Genomic DNA, 19508 nt, shown 5'->3' with positions numbered 1-19508 from the left:
AAAAGGCCGGTGCTCCGGGGACGCTGGGTACCCGGTACTTCTGGGTTAGTGTCATCCTGCTCTCCTCGCTTGCGCCGGTGTTGTGTTTGTTTTTGTTGATGGCTTTTCTGCTTTGCTACCAGGGCTTCCCGCCCCAGCGGTTCTTCTACCACCGTTGGCACATCAGCAGGTGCCCGGGCGGCGGCGACCTCGGCATCGACAGCGACGGTGGCAGCAGGTGCGGGACCCTCAGGTACGGCGTCCTACTGCTTACTCCGTGGCACATGATGCGATGCTGACTGTCATGCCATTTCCAGACTCTGCAGTGCTCAGTGCAGCAGCGGCGGCGGCGGTGGCGCCGGTGCTGGGTGCAGCCGCACCTGACACGGTGGTGGAGGTGCCAGTGCAGGGCTCGGCCGCGCCCGACTCGGCGGCAGCGGGGGCGCCGGAGCTGGGCCCAGCCGCGCCCGACTCGGCGGCAGCGGGGGCGCCGGAGCTGGGCCCAGCCGCGCCCGACTCGGCGGCAGCGGGGGCGCCCGAGCTGGGTCCGGCTGCGCCCGACTCGGCAGCAGCGGGGGCGCCGGAGCTGGGCTCGGCCGCTCCCGACTCGGCGGCAGCGGGGGGCGCCGGAGCTGAGCCCCGGCCGCGCCCGACTCGGCAGCAGCGGGGGCGCCGGAGCAGGGGTCCGTCCGCGCCCGACTCGGCGGCAGCGGGGGCGCCGGAGCTGGGTCCGGCCGCGCCCGACTCGGCAGCAGCGGGGGCGCCCGAGCTGGGCTCGGCCGCTCCCGACTCGGCGGCAGCGGGGGCGCCCGAGCTGGGTCCGGCCGCTCCCGACTCGGCGGCAGCGGGGGCGCCGGAGCTGGGTCCGGCCGCGCCCGACTCGGCAGCAGCGGGGGCGCCGGAGCTGGGCTCGGCCGCTCCCGACTCGGCGGCGGCGGAGGCGCCGGAGACAAGTGCCGCAGCGGAAGCCCCTACCTCCAGCTCCGGTTCTGTTGCGGAGGAAGAGTTGGAGGTGGTGTTTGGCAGGCGGCTCCTGCAGCTCCAATCCCCGGAGGAGGATGCGACTCCGCTTCCTCAGGTGCTGTTGCGAGTTCGGCGTTCGATCGAGGAGGCAACCTCCTCCGCCGAGGTGGCCTTCCGGCGGGAGTGGTATGCGCTGGAGAGCGAGCGTCAGCGCCTCTCCGACTGGCACACCCGCCTGGAGGCGCTCACGAAGGCTGAAGCCTCCCACGCCGCGGAAACTCGGTCAAATCTCAAGGCGGACCAAGAGGCCTACCGAGTCAACCTTAAGAAGGTGTTTGACCGAGAGCTCGCGGTGTCAAACAGAGAGAAATCCTTGGCGCAGCGGGAGCAGGACTTCACCCTGGAGGTTGTTGGCTTCGCTGCTCAGCGGTCCGACCTCGAGGCTCACCTCGCAGTTCAACAGTCCGAGCTGGAGACTCGCAGCGAGGACCTCGAGTTCCGGAGGCAGGAGCTCGACGTCTTCTCTGCGACTCTGCAGGGATGGCGCGAGCAATTACAGGAGAGAGCCAGCCAGCTGGCTGCCGACGAGGCGGATCTGGAGGAGGGCCGGAAGTCCCTCGCCAAGCGGGAGGCCCACTCCACCGGCATAGAGAAGGAGCTCGGGCGCCAGCGAGAGTCGCTCAAGAAGCTGAAGGCATGGGCTGAGCAGAGGGAGACCAAGCTGGAGGAGAGGTCCCGCGAACTCGAGGAGAGGTCCCGTGAGCTCGAGGAGAGGTCCCGCGAGGTGGAGGTGGCCAAGGCGGCCCTGGACACCCGGGTGCAAGAGGCGGTCCAGGAGGCGGTCCAGAAGCACCAGGAAGACCAGCGCGTTGGAGCCCAGCGGATCGCTGACTGGGCGGCCGAAGCGAGCCTCGCACTGGTGCCATTTGGAATGAGCCCAATCCAGGTGGCGGAGCCGCCAGCTTCGATAGCTGACGCCCTCCCAGTGTTGAGCTCTGCTTCGGATAGGCTCCAGCGCCTGGGGCCGGTCCTTACTGGACAGCTCGAAACCGAGGGCCGCGAGCTGATCCGGATGGTGGCGGAGCACATCCTGACCTGCCTCCGGAGCCACGACCCGGCCATCTCGCTGGCGCCCGTGGTCGATGGCCCTGTAGCAGAGACGGAGGCCGCCGCTCGGGACAGCGTGCGGGAGGTCGTTGACTTCGTCGCCGCCTACTTCAAGCGAGAGCCTGCGGACCCTTAGGCTGGGGATTGAATCTTTTTTCCTTTTGCATTATGTAACAAACATTGTATTAGTTGAAAGTTTTTGAAATAGAAGAAACTTCAACTTAGCTGTTTGTCGGTTGTTGATTGCGGTATGCGGCACCCCGGCGCCCTGGCCCCCTGGCGGATAGGTTCAGTTGTTTGGACCTGTCTGCCACGTGAGCCGTAGAAGATACTCCGGACCTCCTTGGGCATAGGTGTCACATAGTTTGTAAGACGAGCAAGCGTCTTGTTCCCTGCGTAGCATACAGAACTACAGAGAGAAGAATCAAATTTGCTTATATGGTAGCAATGATACTGCAACTTAGCTGTTTGGCGCATGCAGAATCCATTCATGGTGTCTGGGACAAAGTGGATGCTCGGGCCCCCTGGGGATAGACTCAGTTGTTTTGAGTCTGTCTACCATTGAAACTGGACCTTGGTCTGCATGAAGGCTTTGAAGCGGATGCTAGGACCCCCTGGTAGGTAGGCTCAATGGTTTGAGGCTGGCTACCACCCTAGAGGAGGCTTAACCTGTATACCACTTCAAATTCACAGCTTAGTAGCAGGCCCGCGGGACTCATCCCTGACCAGTGCCAGGCTGGTACAGGGTCCGGGGCTCAAGATGCGCAGGTCCAGGTTGGTCAGTGCTTGTTACAGAGTGGTGGAGTGCGTAGGCTTAGGGTCGGAACCAGGCTAAGGCGCTACGCAGGGCTCCGGACCATTCCAGGAAACAGCACGATCTTTCCGGACCTGGCTTCACCGTCCCAGACCCTTCGCAGCAGTGGGTGAGGTCACTTTGCTGTGCTCGATCCTTTGAGATACAGTGCTGGACATGTCGTGTTGGACTTAGGAAGCCAGCTCTTGAGCTGAGACGAGGTCCGGGCCCCCAATTACCCGGCTCCAGGTACTAGAGCACTCGTTACAGGGTGGTGGAGAGTGCAGGCTTTTGGGTACGGAACCAGCTAAGCGGCTACACTGGGCTCCGAACCACCCCAGGAAACAAGTACCCCGCTCCCCAGAGTAGGTCTCTAGGGGTCCGGACCCCTCTCCAGCAGCAAGAGGGTCCGGACCTGTACGGTAGTCCAGCAGCTCAATGCAGATCTTAGTTACAGCAACAAGAGTAGAGGTCCCGCGGGGGTTAGAAAAAAGCGAAAATTCCGAGAATCGAAATGCGTAATTTAACTTTGACACAAAGATAGAACTAGGAGAAAATCTTTCCTTTGCAATCTCGATGTACATGGCTTGCGCGATGGATGCCAGAGGCCGGGTTTATGAGGTCGGACCTCTACCGCTCTGAGCCGCGCGTTAGCCGTTAGTGCGATGGATGCCAGAGGTCGGGTTTACGAGGGTGGCCCTCAACCGCTCCGGGCCGCACGCTAACTCTATCTTATTACAAAGGAAAAGTTATTTCCCTGCTCTGCCTAGGTGTAAAACTTACGCAGATGCTCTATGTTCCACGGGTTGGGCAGCGGCACTCCGTCTTCTGTGGCGAGGCGAACGCATCCGGGCCGGCATACCTCTGTAACCTTGAAAGGCCCCTCCCAGCTGGGGGAGAGTTTGTGGAGCCCCGCTCGGTTCAGGATCCGTCTGAGGACGAGGTCGCCAGCCCGGAGCTCCCTACTGTGCACGAACCGTTGATGATAGCGCCGGAGCGCCTGGTTGTAGCGTGCATTTCGGATTGCTGCTCGCCACCTTCGCTCGTCAACGAAGTCCACGTCGTCGCACCGCAGCTGCTCCTGCATGGATTCGTCAAAGGCCTGGACCCGTGGTGAGCCTAGGTGAATTTCTGGGGGAAGGCATGCTTCAGCCCCGTAGACCAGGAAGAACGGAGTCTCCCCGGTAGCTCGGCTGGGTGTGGTCCGGTTGCCCCATAGTACACACGGAAGCTCGTCAACCCATTTGGCACCATGCTTTTTCAAGCAGTTGTAGGTGCGGGTCTTGAGTCCCCTGAGGATCTCTGCATTCGCTCTCTCAACCTGTCCATTGCTGCGGGGATGTGCCACGGACGCAAAGCATAGCTGGATGCCGATGTCCTCACAGTACTCTTGGAAGAGTCTGCTTTTGAATTGGGTCCCGTTGTCCGCGATGATGCGGTTTGGGACGCCAAATCTGCACACAATGGACCTGAGGAATGCGACTGCTGATTTCTTAGTAATATTCACTACAGGAGTAACTTCCGGCCACTTGGTGAACTTGTCGATGGCGACATAGAGGAACCGGTATCCGCCGACAGCCCGGGGGAAAGGCCCCAGGATATCCACACCCCACACAGCGAATGGCCATGAGGGTGGAATCATCTGCAGGGCTTGAGCTGGGGTGTGTATTTGCTTTGCATGGAACTGGCATACTTTGCAGGACCTTACCAGCTCAGCCGCATCCTGGAGTGCTGTTGGCCAGTAGAAGCCATGCCGAAAGGCCTTGCCAACAAGCGTGCGAGAGGAGGAATGACTTCCGCACTCGCCTCCATGGATCTCCGCGAGCAGTTCGCGGCCCTCTCCCTGGGAAATGCATCGCATGAGGATTCCGTTGGCGCCACGGCGGTAGAGATCCCCTTCTACCACCGCATAGCGTTTAGCCAATCGGACTATGCGCTCAGCGGACACATCGTCATCAGGGAGGATGTTATCCTTCAGGTAGTCCCGGATCTCGGAGATCCATGCATCGGGAGCTCCCAAAGCAGGTGGGGGTGGCTCTGTGAGGACACTAGGTTCCTCAACAGAACACACAGCCCCGGTTGGGCACCATAGGTGGAATGCTGTCGGGACCGCTAGCTTCGAGGTGCCAGCTTGATCCCCCTCACCCGGCTCGGCAGGCTGGGCGGTAGGTTTCAGCAGCCGTCTTTCAAAGACACCCTCGGGCACAGATGCCCAGGTAGATGCTCTCGCAGAGAGATCATCTGCTGCTGAGTTGTGCTCGCGGGGAACGTGTTGCAGTTCCAAGGCGTCGAAGTCCCTCTCGAGCTTCCTCACGTGAATGAGGTATGCCGCGAGCTGGGGATTGTTGCAGTTGCAATCCCCTCGGACCTGCTTGATGATTAGCTGGGAGTCCCCCTTCACCAGAAGCTGCCGGACCCAAAATGAGAGGGCTTGCATCAGGCCGAAGATCAGAGCCTCGTATTCCGCCATGTTGTTGGTGGCCCTGAACTCAAGGTGCACCATGTACTTCAGCTGATCTCCGTTTGGGTCGATGAGGACCACACCAGCCCCGGACCACTTCTCGCGGGCGGACCCATCAAAGAAGAGTCTCCAGTGAGGCTCGGTGAAGACTGGTGTCCTGATTTCCGGCTCCGGGGGTCCAACATTTATGGCCGGACCCCCAGGGTTGCTTGGGGAAGGAGTCCACTCCGCTATGAAATCAGCCAGGATCTGGCTCTTGACCGCATGGCGTGGCTGGAAATCCAGTTGGAACTCTGCCAGCTCTGCTGCCCACTTGGCGATATTGCCTGTGGCGTTGGAGTTGTGTAGGATCGCTCTTAATGGGTAAGAGGTCACTACAACAACTCGGTGTGCTTGAAAGTAGTGGCGCAGTTTCCTGGACGCAATAAGTATTGCATAGATAAGCTTATGCGTCTCAAGATACCTGGCCTTTGCCTCGTGGAGGACTTCACTGACGTAGTAGACTGGCCTTTGGACGGTCCGGACCCTAGTTCCTGGGTCCGGCTCGCCCTTGTCCACCACATCTGTCCCTGGGGCCCCCAGTGGTTCTGGGTTCCCACTGGGATGAGGCTCCTCCGGACCTGCCTGTGCAGGATCCGGACCTTCAAGCTGGGGTGAGGCTGACGGGCCCCCGTGTCCGGGGTCCGGCTCACCATCCTTGGCCAAGGGGACCTTGGTGCTCCCCTGAGAAGTTTGCTCCATCCTTTCGGCGACCAGCACCATGCTGACCGCCTCCGCAGATGCAGCAAGATACAGAAACAACGGCTCACCGGGTTCTGGAGCCACCAGTACTGGCAGCGAGGTGAGGTGCTGCTTCAGCTCCTGGAAGGCTTGTTCAGCCTCTTCGGTCCATGAAAATGGACCGGACCTCCTCAACAGCTTGAAGAAGGGAAGGGCCCTCTCAGCCAGCCTCGATATGAAGCGGCTAAGAGCAGCGAGAGATCCAGTAAGCTTCTGGACGTCCTTGATGCGGCCAGGAGGCCTCATTGCTTCGATCGCCTTGATCTTGGCTGGGTTTGCCTCGATGCCTCGATGTGAGACCAGGAAACCCAGTAGCTTCCCTGCTGAGACGCCGAAGATGCACTTCTCTGGGTTCAGCTTCGTTCGCGTGGCGCGAAGACGGTCGAAGACGAGGGACAGGTCCTCCACTAGTGTTGACCCTACCTTAGTCTTGACCACAATGTCATCGACATAAACCTCAACAATATCTCTAATTAGATTACAGAAGGTTTTGTTCATAGCTCGTACAAACGTGGGTAAGGCATTCCTTAGACCATACGGCATGACAATGTAGCAATAAAGCTCATCTACTGTTACAAAGGCAGTATGCTTCCTATCCTCTCTAGACATCTGAATCTGGTGGAAACCAGAGTATGCATCTAGGAAAGACAAAAGATCACACCCGGAGGTGGAGTCCACGATCTGATCGATACGCGGAAGAGGATAGGGGTCTCTTGGACATGCCTTGTTGAGGCTGGTGTAGTCGATGCACATCCGGAGCTTCCCGTTGGCCTTTGGGACGACGACCGGATTGGCCAACCACTCGGGATGGTGGACCTCCTCGATGAAGCCGGCATGTAGGAGCTTGTGGACTTCCTCGCGGATGAAGTTTTGCCGCTCCACGGACTGCTTCCGAGGCTTCTGGCGCACCGGCGTGGCGTCGGGGTAGATCCTCAGATTGTGCTCGATCACTTCCCTGGGGATCCCGGGCATCTGTGACGGTTCCCAGGCGAACACGTCGACATTTGCCCGGAGGAAAGCGATGAGCGCGTCTTCCTATTTCTCCCCCAGGTTCCCCGCAATGCGGGTGGTCCTGGTGGAGTCTGCTCCAATCTGTACCGACTTCACGGGAACTTAGTCCGGATCAGATGGTTGGACCTTGGGAGCCTTTGCAGGCGCCCTGGGTTGCGAGGTGGACGGAACCTCCTCGGAGCGTGCAGCCTCTGCCGCCAGGGTATGCAGTCTCTCAACTGCAGCGACGGCAGCGGTGCGGTCGCCCTGCACGGTGAGGACTCCGGCAGGGGAAGGCATCTTCAAGACCAAATACCCATAGTGGGCAATGGCCATGAAGCGGTAGAGTGCCGGTCGGCCAATGATGGCGTTGAACGGGAGGTTCACCTCCGCAACATCGAACATGACGCTTTCTGTGCGGAAGTTCTCCTCGGTCCCGAACGTGACCGGCAATGTGATGCTCCCTAGGGGGAACACCGGGTGTGGGCCCACTCCGGAGAATGGGTGAGAGGGAGTCAGCTTGGACTCTGGGATCTGCAGCTGCTTAAATGCTGCATAACTGATGACGTTGAGGCCAGCCCCACCGTCAATCAGCACGTGGTAGAGCCTCACGTTGGATATGACAGGAGCGGTGACTAAAGGTAGCACACCAGCTCCGGCCATATTCTCCGGGCAGTCGGATGGCCCGAAAGAGATGGTGGTGTTCATCCACCTCTGGTGCGGCGCCGCCCTCGGGACCCCCGGCTTCACCGAAAGGACCTCCCAGCGAAGGGTCTTCACGTCCCGCCGGGAGACAAGCTCCCAGCTCCCGCCATACATTACGTACAGCTTCTTGCGGCGGTCGCCGTTGTCGGAATCGGAGTCGTCGCCGTGATAGACGCCCTTCAGCTCTCGAGCGAGGGATTGGTACCCCAGCTCCTTCTCCCCGGCCGCGGCCCCACTGTCAGAGGCCTTCTCCTTGCCGGCCCGCTGGCGAGGAGGGGGTGAGCCATCCTTAGAGAACTGCTCACGCCGCCCACTGACCCGTTTCGCGAGCTTTTGGATCTCGCGGCAGTCGGCGGCGCTGTGGCGAGCGGTGGGATGCACTGGGCATGAACCTCCGTTTCCACCTTGCGGGCGAGGGCGTTTGCCGTGTGTATTCTGGCCCCCAGCTGCTGCAGCCGCAGCCGGCGCCGCTGCTGGCGCTGCTGCTGCAACGACTGGTCCGCCAGAATGCGGCTCCCCGCGACCCCGGTTCTTCTTCTTCTTCTTGCCACCGCCCTGAGCGGTAGCACTGGAGCCACCAGCTTTGGTGTCTCCATCTTGGGGGGCTGAGTGCCATGCACGGCCCTCAGCGGCCCTGGCACACTTGTCTGCCAGGGAGAAAAGCGTAGTGACGCTTTCCACCTCGTGCGTCGCCAGCTTCTCGAGCATCTTCTCATCACGCACCCCCTGGCGGAAAGCAGTAATAATAGATGCATCTGAGATACGAGGAATGGTACCCCGTACCTTGGTGAAGCGCGAGATGAAGGCCCGAAGCGTTTCCCCGGGTTTTTGCCTCACGGCGTGAAGGTGTGCCTCCACACCATGCTGCTGGTAGGCGCTGGCGAAGTTCGCTGTGAACCTCGCACAGAGCTCTTCCCAGGATTGGATTGTCCCAGGTGTGAGGTTCATGAGCCAGGTCCGGGCTGGCCCAGACAAGGCTACATGAAAGTAGCTTGCCATGACGGCGCCGTTGCCACCAGCCGCTGTGATGGCGGTAACGTATACCTGCAGGAATTCCGACGGGTTAGTAGTACCGTCGTACTTTTCTGGCAGGTGGGGGCGGAACTTGGGTGGCCACGCCACGGCGCGGAGGTGCTCCGCAAGCGCAGCACAGCCCACCCCGGCCACCGGTGCACCTGACTGAATCCGGGCGTTCACCGGAGGCCTGGGTGCCGCCGCGTCCAGATCCACATTGAGGTTGCGTCCCTCAATGTTGAGACGGCGCTCTCGCGCCCTCTCGACAGCGATGCGGGCATCCTCCCCCGCGCGCCGGCGGTTGAGCTCCGCCCGCAAGTCTTCTGTTCGTGCACCCCTCACGGTAGGGGAGCGCACAGATGCCGACGCACCGCCCTGACGCTGGTGGTAAGGTACCACCGCGTTGCCAGGCGGAGGTCGTTGCCCAGTCTTTGCAGAACTGGGGAAGGCCTGAGCCAGATGGAGGAGACGATCGACGTCGTCCCGCCACTGCCTCAGGGCGTCTGGCGAGGCTGCCTCAGCCGGGGGGTTGCGAAGCAACTCCCTAGCCGCTGCCAGCGCTCCGCCGCTCGCAGCCTGTGAGGGGGCCCTTGATGGGCGCCCTGACTCTTGCCGGCAGGCGGCGCGCGCCGCCGCCAACGGTGGCTGCTCCACAGGCACAGTTGCCCCTGGAGCAGGAACGCGAGAGGCATGTGGCGTGGAGGACGCCACCCCCTCCGTCATCTCCACGTCGTCCACGCGAACCATGGGGACGAAGAAGATGATGAAATGCGACCAGCTAGCCCCCCCTACCTGGCGCGCCAAATGTCGTGGTGCTGCAAACCACAGCCGGGTGGCGGAAGGCACCCGCCCTAGCCCAGAGGGTGTGTACTCGGGGGTTAGCTAGTCTTAGATCGATCTCTCTCAAGAACACGATGAACACAGCAAGATTTAGAGTGGTTCGGGCCGCCGGAGCGTAATACCCTACGTCCACTGTGTGTTGTATTGCCTTCCCACGAGAGTGAAAAGGTGCGAGAGCTTGAGTCTGTCTTGTGGAGATGGTCCTGTGCACAGCGAGCGCCTCCCTTTTATATCTCAAGGGGGCGCGTACACAGCCGTTGGATCCCCAACAGGTGGGTCCAACGATGCAGTATAACCTAACGTACTGCTCATACATTATGACGTCGCAGGCAAAGGAGATCTCTCTCTTGGATTCCCTCGCCTGCTCCCGGAGCCCTTCGTCCATCATGTCCTAGCGTCGTCTTGTCAGGTCGGGCCCGTCGTAGCTAGTGGCACCGCCCGTCACGTTGCTTAAGCGGGTGGTGTAGCTTGCGGCGTAGGCGGCATGATGGAAAAGTGCCGTGCTGTCGTATCCATTTAATGCTGCAGACGGGCTCTGCGCGGGCGCGGCTCAGGCGGCTGCACTGTGCTCCTTGGTAATACGCGGCGCGCAGCGGGGCCTGACAAAAGGCTGTCTTGTGTACCGCGGCGGCAGAGCACGCCTTGTCCATCGCATTAAATGCGGTAGGTGGGCGAGTCTTCCTGCGGAAGACTCGCGCACGATCCCACGTCTCCGGGACACGTGGCGGCTCCGGACCCCTACACGGTGAGGGGAGTCCGGACGGGCGCAGGAGGTCCCGGACCCCTCTGGGGGTCCGAGGCCTCGGCGGTCAGCTCGGAGCTTCCCTTCCGTGGAGACACGTGGCGTCACCGGACCCATCCTCAGGCGGGGAACGGTCCGGGGCCGTTGGCCTGGTGAGGGAAAAGCCTGGCCTGTGGGGCCTGGCTACTCCGTCTTTCCCGCGCAGCTACGGATAACTACGCGGGTCCTGCCTTGCTGCAGTAAGAGTGGGTATCCCTGTTACAGGGTACCGACAGTATAAGTATCGGATATGTATTGGTGCCAGTATGTTAATTTGTAGGGATTTACGTGATCGAATCGTGGACGGAGGAGATTGGTATGACTCGCATACGGGATGGACTAAGGCCCACCTGTCAATAACAGATGTGGACCAAACCAACATACCAAACCAAAAATTTGGTAAAAATTTTACTCGCTTTAGTAATAGGTATAGGTTAGGCTGAAACTTGGTTCTTTGACATTTCATCTTGTTGATGCATATCAAGATAGGGACAGATAATGGATGCTGGCTAATGCATAAAAGGTGATCAGTATAAATATGAATTAGTTCTCTTTTTCACAATTCACCTGATATGTTGATTTTGTAGTGAACTGCACTTATGTCGGTACCCTGTAGCAGGGATACCCACTTCTACTGCAGCAAGGCAGGACTCGCGTAGCCATCCGTAACTACGCGATAAAGGGCAGAGCAGCCGGGCCCCACGGGTCAGGCTCTTGCCTCACCGACCCAACGGCCCCGGACCCGTTCCCCGCTCTGGGACAGGTCCGGTGACGCCACGTGTCCCTGAGGAGGGGAAGCTCCGAGCCAACTGCCGATGGCTCGGACCCCCCATAGGGGTCCGGGACCTCCTCGCGCCCGTCCAGACCTCCCACGCGCGTAGAACCAGCATACCACCGGGGCAGGGTTTGGGGGGCGCCACGTGTCCCGCGGGCGCGGGCGCGGGCGCGAGTCTTCCGCTGGAAGACTCGCCCACCCACCTCATTCAATGCGGGTGGTTGAGGCGTGCTCTGCCGTCGCGGCACGCGGGGCAGTGTTTGTCATGCCTCACTGTAAACCGCATATTACCGAGGTACACAGTGCAGCCGCATGCGCCGCATCCGCGCAGAGCCCGTCTGCCGCATTAAATGGATACGACGGCACGACACTTTTTCATCATACCGCCTACGCCGCAAGCTACACGGCCCGTTCAGCTACGTTGCAGGCAACGCCGCAAGCTACACCCTGGCGCCGTTTCGACAAGACAGAGCATGGATATGCTGGACGGAGGATTCTCGCGGGCAGAGCAAGGAAATCCAGGAATAAGATCTCATTCGCCTGCAACGTCATAATGTATGAACAGTACATTATTTTATACTACATCAATTGGACCCATCTGTTGGGGACCCAACGGCCATGTACACGCCTCCCTTGAGATATAAAAGGGAGATGCTCGCTGCACACTGGAGATCTCGCAGGCTCTCTTGAGACTAAGAAAACACAAGCAATACAACACACAGTGGACGTAGGGTATTACGCTCCGACGGCCCGAACCACTCTAAACCTGGTGTGTTCATCGTGTTCTCCCAGTGAGAGAACTAATCCTAGCTAACCCCCGAGTACTCACCCTCTGAGCTTATGCGTGTACATTATGCCACCCGGCTGTGAGTTCGCACACCACGACAACTTACATTGTAATATTTTTTTGTTATGATTGGAAGTGAGCATAATCATCTGCCAAACTCTTAATGCATCCTCAATTCCTATAATCAACGAGGCATTATGTATCAGTTCCTTTTTTTTTTTTCCTGAAGTGCTACTATACTGTGGTGTGGTGTTGTGCAAAACACAACTTCCCCCCTCAGAATCCAACCTGATCAGATTGTATAAGGTTGTGACAAGTTGAATCACAAGTATAGGTGCAGTCAATCTTTTTTTTTTTTGAACGTAAAGGCGCAGTCAATCTCCTTGGCAGCACCTCTTTCAAAGTACCAATCACCTATCACCTCTGCGACTTTCTGAAACTCTATAATGTTAACCAAAGTTCCATCTATTTAATAAGAAATTGCACTTTCAGCTTCATGCATACGGCAGCTTGGTCTTGTGAATTACAATTACCTTATCGTGTATCATCGGGGAATCTAGTGCAAACCATGTGTCTTGCAGCTCACTCTGGCAATGTGCAGGGATGTCATCATTGCACTTCTCAGGTCTGCAAAAAAAATTGAAAATCTGAATATTGGCTTGAAGCTGGCAACATCAATCCTGAACCTCACACATGTTTGTTCAATTAATTGGAATCCGTTAACTCCGAGGAAAATAATTTAGAGTTTTAAACCGAATTTCCGGAAGGCAAAAAATTTGATTGATGGAAACCTTGGAGGGTTGCAATTTGGGATGTGCAGCATGCACCAGGATCCATCTTACAGCGGCTCAATTGTCCCCCAGGATCAAGGGCGCACGAAAATGTGGTGGAACTGTCCAAGGAAGCTCAAACCAGCATTGTTACGTATCAATGATGAAAAAAAAGTGCCAATTTGTTTGGAGGAATAAAAACTTGCGCAAGTCCTTTTTTTACCTGATACACGTCATAAGCTGAATTCAAGATGAAATATGTGGTTCTTATGTCTGGAAGTTCATATTGTGGAAAAAACACGGCATAGATAGTTAATAGCCCTGCTCACATTTCAGTTATTCTGAAGGGAAACTAAGAACCTCAAGGACATATACCAGGTATGGACAGTATGTTGAATTCTGGCAGTCTTTGTTCAAATTCTTTTGAACTCCCTACGGAACAGCTCATGCTACGATACATTTATTGGATATTCTCAAATACAATTTGACAAGAGCCAGGGTCGTTTTGCAAGGACCTGGATGCAAGATACAAATCAGCTTTATTGTGAATGATAATCCCGGTTCCTTTCAAAAAAAAAAAGATGTACTTCGGATTTCAGGCAACTGGTGGGGGAAAACTTTCTTTCGTGTCCATGTTCTTGCCAACGACTATAATTACAGTTTCAACAAACAAAAAGACTATAATTGTGGCAACGATAAGACGATGTTAGCCAAATGGTCAATTTGATCATAGGTCCAGTTAAGGATTACATTACTCAAGACTTGGCGCGAGATATTACATGGCACAACTGGACCAATTCAGCTTGCATCATCAACCCAGCGAAGGGATCAAATTCAACCTCCAAGTCTCATCAAATACGGCATGCACTGCCATCACCAAGATATGAGTTTACACAAAGTGCTTGATTTGATTTACAGAGTAATAACAGAGTCAACAACCTACAGATACCAACAGTTTTTTGCCAGTTCGGTAAACCTTAAACAAGCGTGCAAAAATCATGGATTATCCATCAGTGCACCACCAAGTTGATGTTTGGTTACCCTGCCAAGACAAAGCTTAACATCAGATTGGAATTGAAGAATGTAAAAGCAACTAGTACGAGGAAAGATACCATTTCATCTTGGCCTTTGACTAACAATGCATTGTGAGATTACTTTAAAAGATCCGATGCACAATATATTATGAGTGTTAATAATGTACTATATAATTTGCTCCTTTGTCAAGTAACAAACACAAGTATATGCTGGATAGATTAGTGCCCGAAATGCACATTTTACATCCAATGAAGAATAGTGCAGTGATATCAACAACTTCCTAAGATTCCAAAACACTGACTGCATTAGGTAAAAACTCAATTCAAATGGAGCAATACTATAATACCTCAAAAGCCAAAATGAGCCACTTCCTCATCTTCTCCTTCATCTTCCTCGTCTTCATCATCCACAATAAACCCAGACTTTTCCAATTCTTCCTCAAATTCCTCATCTTCTTCATCCTCATCATCATTCATCATGTCTGAAGCAGGATTTTTGTCCTTCAAACCAGTGCTGAGCACCACAGTTTGTCCTTTAGATTTCATCATATCTCTTTGCAATTTTTCCATGTTCTCCTTCCTCCGTTCTGCCTCCAATCTTTCCTTTTCAGCAATCCTCTTGTCAAGATCAGCCCTGAAAATTTTCAAAGACCAATTAGTAACAAGGTTGCAAGTATGCACAGGCACATTAGTCTTCTATCTCATCTTAGGAAACAAGACCTGTAGGTTTCCATATATTCCTTGGCGCTTGCTTCTATAGCTTCATAAAATGTATTGACTCCAGTACCAGCCACCGCAGATACTCCAACAGAGCGTAGATTCTTGTAGAATTCGTCAAGGACCAGAGAGAGGCTACGGGTATATGTAGCAGAATAAGATTTGTCCGACTCCAAAGCTGTCTGAAACGCCTCAAAGTCTTCCATCCACTGGTCCGGTAATAAAACAAGATATTAATGCCAGATTGTGAAAAGGCCAAATTGGTGGAATGTATAGCACGATAACTCAGGTGAGTTGAACAAATTCAGCCAAGTAAAAGGAGAGCCATTGCATGGCGTGGAGTAAATTGCAACTTTGGCATGATGCAAATGGGATAGAATCAACAACAGAGGAAAGTCATAAATAGTATACATACTTCAATAGCAAACTCGTGCTTGGCGACATCAACCTTGTTGAATGTCAGGACTAGAGGGAGACGGGTTTTGTAGAGAATACTGCAGGCATAAAGCATATTGCTCATAAAAGTAACAGGGCTTGTTGATCTAGGTGTGTCGACAACATATGCAACAACCGTTGGAAATGTTGATGCAAAAGCTTCAGTAATGATAGCTCCCGAAGCCGACCAAGTGAAGATCTCAATCTGCCCAGGAGTGTCCACAAGTACATAATCCAGTTGATCTGCACGTCTTTCAATGACAGACACAACCTATGAATGAATATCAACGTCATGTTAGCTGAACAAAACAAAGGTAGCAGGAAAATGCATTTCCCATATATACAAAAGAAACAATATATTTAAGTTATTCAGCATGGCATCAGATAAATACCATGACACTCCTATGTAGGCTGAATTGAGCACAATTTCTATGGAAGTTAGCATGGGATGGTAATAATAGGCATCTCATCTAGAATGCACTATTTAGCACATTTCAGGAGTATAAAGACATCATTTCACAAAGCATATTCAGTACTATATGTCTTTCATCCTGAATCCTGTTATCTTCAGTAGAATCTTAACAGTGCACAACATCTTGTTACTACAGCCAATGTTTTCCTAAACGGTAAACGCTAAACGAACGGCGACGCTCTGTTTAGCGTTTAGGCTGTTTAAACGCCGTTTAAACGGGTTTAAACGGGCTAAACGGTATGGTACTGTAGCATGATTTCCAGCAAAATAAATAACCATTTGTGGCATAAATTTAAAGTGGATAGAGATGTTTTTGCTTACCTTTTCTGAAGTAATATTGATGGCTTTTGTGTCCCCATAATCTGAACCATGTACCTGCAAAATAAATGACTTTTGTTAGTAGAAATGGTGTGAAAAAGGCTAAAACAGTTGGAATACACAAGACAACGGTTCATAGTTGTAATCAAACAAGCTCATTTCAGCACAAATATCAATTGTTCTCCCAAACAAATATCAATTCTAGTTCTTGTTCCTTGAGCAGCTTCTTTGTATCTTCTACTTCCTCATGCAGTAGATTCTCTCGCAGCTCATGTTGGTAAGGCTTCTTTCCACCTGGCCCAAAGCGGCCAGCAACTTCAAGCACTTGGTCGAACTCATCACAATTGATTGCATTGAACGGTATTCCTAAAATTAAATGAAATCAAGGTTAGTCCCTTCAAAGATCAAACTGGTAGAAACAAGATACCACTATAATGATTCATTTACCTTGCACATATATCCACCTTGCAATATATCTCTTCAACTTGTGCAACCTTTCTTTCATTATATGTTCAGTAATTTTTTGCTGCTGAAAATTTTTGGTGGAACCCAAAGAACTAGAGTCGAGAGGCATTGTGAATCTGTCCATAGGACCCACTGTTCGCGGTTGAGAGCTTCCAATATCATCAAGCCCTGTGCCATCTTCTGTGTCCGATGGAATATCAATCATATTCTCATTTACAGCATCTCTAACCTCTTTTTTTTCTTCTTGCCTAGCCTTTTTAACTTTTCTAGAATCATCTATAGCTTTCATGCACTTCTCTCTGTCCTCAGGTTTTGCATTGGGGCAGGACCGGACCTGTCCTTTCTTGCCAGCAATGTGCAACTTCAGTCTATAGATTCCAGCCTTCACAACCATGGGACACAGCTTGCATTTTATCACATTCAAGTCATCGGGATTGATAAGTACTCCATACTCCCACCCTATATCACACCCTATATCATCAGAGTTTCTCTTAAGGGGTGCCTTGTTCACTGCAGCAGGGGACTGGTTCATTGCAGCAGGGGACGGATTCGATGCAGTTGATGACATACTGCAGGGTTCAAGTAATAATACATGCCATTTAGGAACAAAGCATAGCATTGAGGCAATCAAGCAGAGCAAGAGCATTTAAGGACAAGCATTGCTGGTGGTAGGAGCAAGCAGTACAAAGTTATATAGATACTAATATAAAGCCAAAAGCTCAGCTATCTAATAATAGAAAACATGGCAGTGACAGGGGGCAAGCAATAATGCGCAAGAAGGCAAGGAGAGGCAAGGAGCAAGCATACCTGAGTGGTGCTTCGTGCTGGAGATCAAGCACTCTGCTACTGCTTCGTCCTGGTGCTGCTGCAGACCTGCAGATTGCTTCGTGCTGCTGCCTGCTGCAGATCCACACAGCGTGGCTGGAGGAGAAGCTCGACCCTCTGCTTTGCACTAGGAGGCGGGAGGAGGAGGAGGCGGCGGCGGGAGGAGGAGGCGGCGGGAGGAGAAGCTCGACCCTCTGCTCTGCACTAGGAGGCGGGAGGAGGAGGAGGTGGCAGCGGGAGGAGGAGGCGGCGGCGGGAGGAGAAGCTCGACCCTCTGCTCTGCACTAGGAGGCGGGAGGAGGAGGAGGCGGCGGCGGGAGGAGGCGGCGGCGGCGGGAGGAGCTCTGCCCTCAGCGGGCAATGTTGTGGCGGCTGGGCAAAAGACCCTGGTGGTCTGGGCGGAAGACAACAGGAAGGAAGGGGGCAAATAACCCTAGAGGTTGTCGGGCCAGCCCACCAAAACAATTCAGATTTGGCCCATCATCAAAACGGGCCACAAAACGGGCTGAACGGCGTGGAAAACCGTTTTGGGACCGTTCCGTTTACAACGTTTTGTCCGTTTAAACCGTGCGTTGACCGTTTAGACGGGTCAAACGTTTATATCACTGCCCAGGGCATAAACGAAGCGGTTAGCCTGCGTTTACCGTTTAAACCGGTTTAAACGGCCGTTTAAAACCGTTTAGGAAAACACTGACTACAGCTGAGAATTCACTTTCCTGTTACTGGAAGATCCATGCCTGATCCACTAATTGAAAAATTATCCCTGAGTTCAAGCGCAACTCTGAAGCTATCTAAACATTGATTGCAAAGCTGCAACTGATAAATTATCATTCAACTCTTCAGATACATGTAAAAAATTATTTGCTTTCCTAGTAACTATTTAGTTCCATACACAGCATACTAGGCAAATTTATCCTGTTCACATGGATTATATGTTTAAATTACTTTCTATTTTCACTATCAAAGTTGATCAAAATTGTCAAATCAAATATTCCTCTTTCCAATACACGGGACAGAACTCATAGAACCAGGAAGATAACAAACAGAACTAAGAAACTATATGAACAACAGACCCGCGTTTGTGCAATACTGCAATAAAAGAATAGGTTATAACACCCAACCTCATCGAACTTGGTGGCAAAAAGGTTGAGTGAGGTGAGGATGCCACCATTAGGTCCAAGGCCGTACTCTTTCATGACATCCTTATACCGGACTGTGTCGCGGATATCAATATTAGCCCCAAACGGAAGTGTCATCACTGCAGGGTCAAGGTTGACGACATAGCCCCTCTTGTTTGAGGCTTGCATATCGCACACCAGCCGGTGCATCAAGGTCGTCTTCCCCGTCCCTGCACGAGACCATAGACCAAACCTGTTAGTTCTCAGGTCGGCTGAGGATTCACTACAGGTCGGTTCCACAATTCATGCCCTATGACTTCAATTAAACAGCGGGCGGGCGAATTCGACGCACCAGCCATGCCGATGACGATGATGATCACGGGCTTCTTCTTGAAATTGGTGAGCCCCGAGCCAATGGAGAGGCCCCCGATGGAGTCCGCGAGCTCCTCGCTCTTCATGGTCCCCTCCTCTGCTTTCCCCTTCCCCTTCGCGTCCGTCTGCACACGCTCGACAGCAAGGGCGCATGACAGTCACTACCATGACCCTAAATCCAAATCAACAAAGGAAAAAATCATCAAGGGGAGTGTTGGGGGGAGGAGGCGGCGGCGGCGGCGGCGTGCCTGTTCCTCGAGGTCCGTCTGGATAGGCTTGCTCGTAGCGGCAGGGTCCGTGTCGACGTCCATCGGCGTCGGGCGGGCGCGGGCGCAGGCGCTGCGGGTCGTGGTGGCCCTCGGGGCGGCGGCCGCGGCGGGGGGTTGCCGGGGGCTTGAGCGACGGCGGCGCCGACTTCGAGAGGCGCGGCGGGTGTCGTGGTTAAACCCTAGCAGGGATTTGTGCCGGCGAGACGTGCGGCGTTAGGAAAATGGGGGCAAGGGGGTAATGGGCGTGGTGCCGGGGTTTAACCACAGCAGGAATTTGTTGTATTGTTGATTTGATTTGACGGCGGGGATTCGGAACTTCGGGCCGGGATTTCGAGTGTATTATTATTATCAGCTGAAGATCATTCTGGTGCGGGAGGAGATTGGCAAGGAGGTCTCTGCTGAAGCCAAGTTCGGAGTTCGTCCTCGGTCCCGCCGTGGCGTACAAGAAGAAGTGACCCGTGGACTGGACGTCATAGCCCACGTTTAAATCTTGTTTAGTTGCGCTTATAAAAATTTTTTATAAATTTTTTTGAAATAGAATTTTTTTTATATTTGAAATATTAAATATAAATTAATTATCGAACTCATTTGTAAACTAGGAAACGAATTTAGTAAGACTAATTAATTTATCATTATCGTAGCAAATATAAACTAATTATAGAACTTATATATAAACTACGAGACGAATTTAGTAAGACTAACTAATCCACATGGTTACTGTAGCAATTTAGTGTCTAA

General features: G+C 53.8%; 2 protein-coding genes and 1 pseudogene across 2 annotated transcripts; all 3 read right to left on the bottom strand.

The window, feature by feature from the left end:
• Nucleotides 1–12251: 12251 nt before the first annotated feature.
• Nucleotides 12252–13193, bottom strand: LOC120648047 (annotated as a pseudogene).
• Nucleotides 13194–13451: 258 nt separating this feature from the next.
• Nucleotides 13452–19061, bottom strand: LOC120651757 (GPN-loop GTPase QQT2-like). The gene is made up of 7 exons (XM_039929367.1): nt 18750–19061; nt 18482–18626; nt 18133–18359; nt 14912–15202; nt 14500–14705; nt 14127–14413; nt 13452–13787 (listed from the first exon to the last, which is right to left on the bottom strand). The coding sequence occupies exons 1-6, from the start codon at nt 18810–18812 to the stop codon at nt 14128–14130; spliced, it is 1218 nt and encodes a 405-aa protein (XP_039785301.1). The 5' UTR covers nt 18813–19061; the 3' UTR covers nt 13452–13787; nt 14127.
• Nucleotides 15879–16612, bottom strand: LOC120651758. The gene is made up of 2 exons (XM_039929368.1): nt 16169–16612; nt 15879–16087 (listed from the first exon to the last, which is right to left on the bottom strand). The coding sequence occupies exons 1-2, from the start codon at nt 16578–16580 to the stop codon at nt 15894–15896; spliced, it is 606 nt and encodes a 201-aa protein (XP_039785302.1). The 5' UTR covers nt 16581–16612; the 3' UTR covers nt 15879–15893.
• Nucleotides 19062–19508: the final 447 nt, after the last annotated feature.

The sequence above is a fragment of the Panicum virgatum genome, chromosome 9K (assembly GCF_016808335.1).
Source record: "Panicum virgatum strain AP13 chromosome 9K, P.virgatum_v5, whole genome shotgun sequence".
Taxonomy (NCBI): Eukaryota; Viridiplantae; Streptophyta; class Magnoliopsida; order Poales; family Poaceae; genus Panicum; species Panicum virgatum.
The sequence above is the reverse complement of the archived record's forward strand: the minus strand, read 5'-3'. Positions and strand labels throughout refer to the sequence as shown.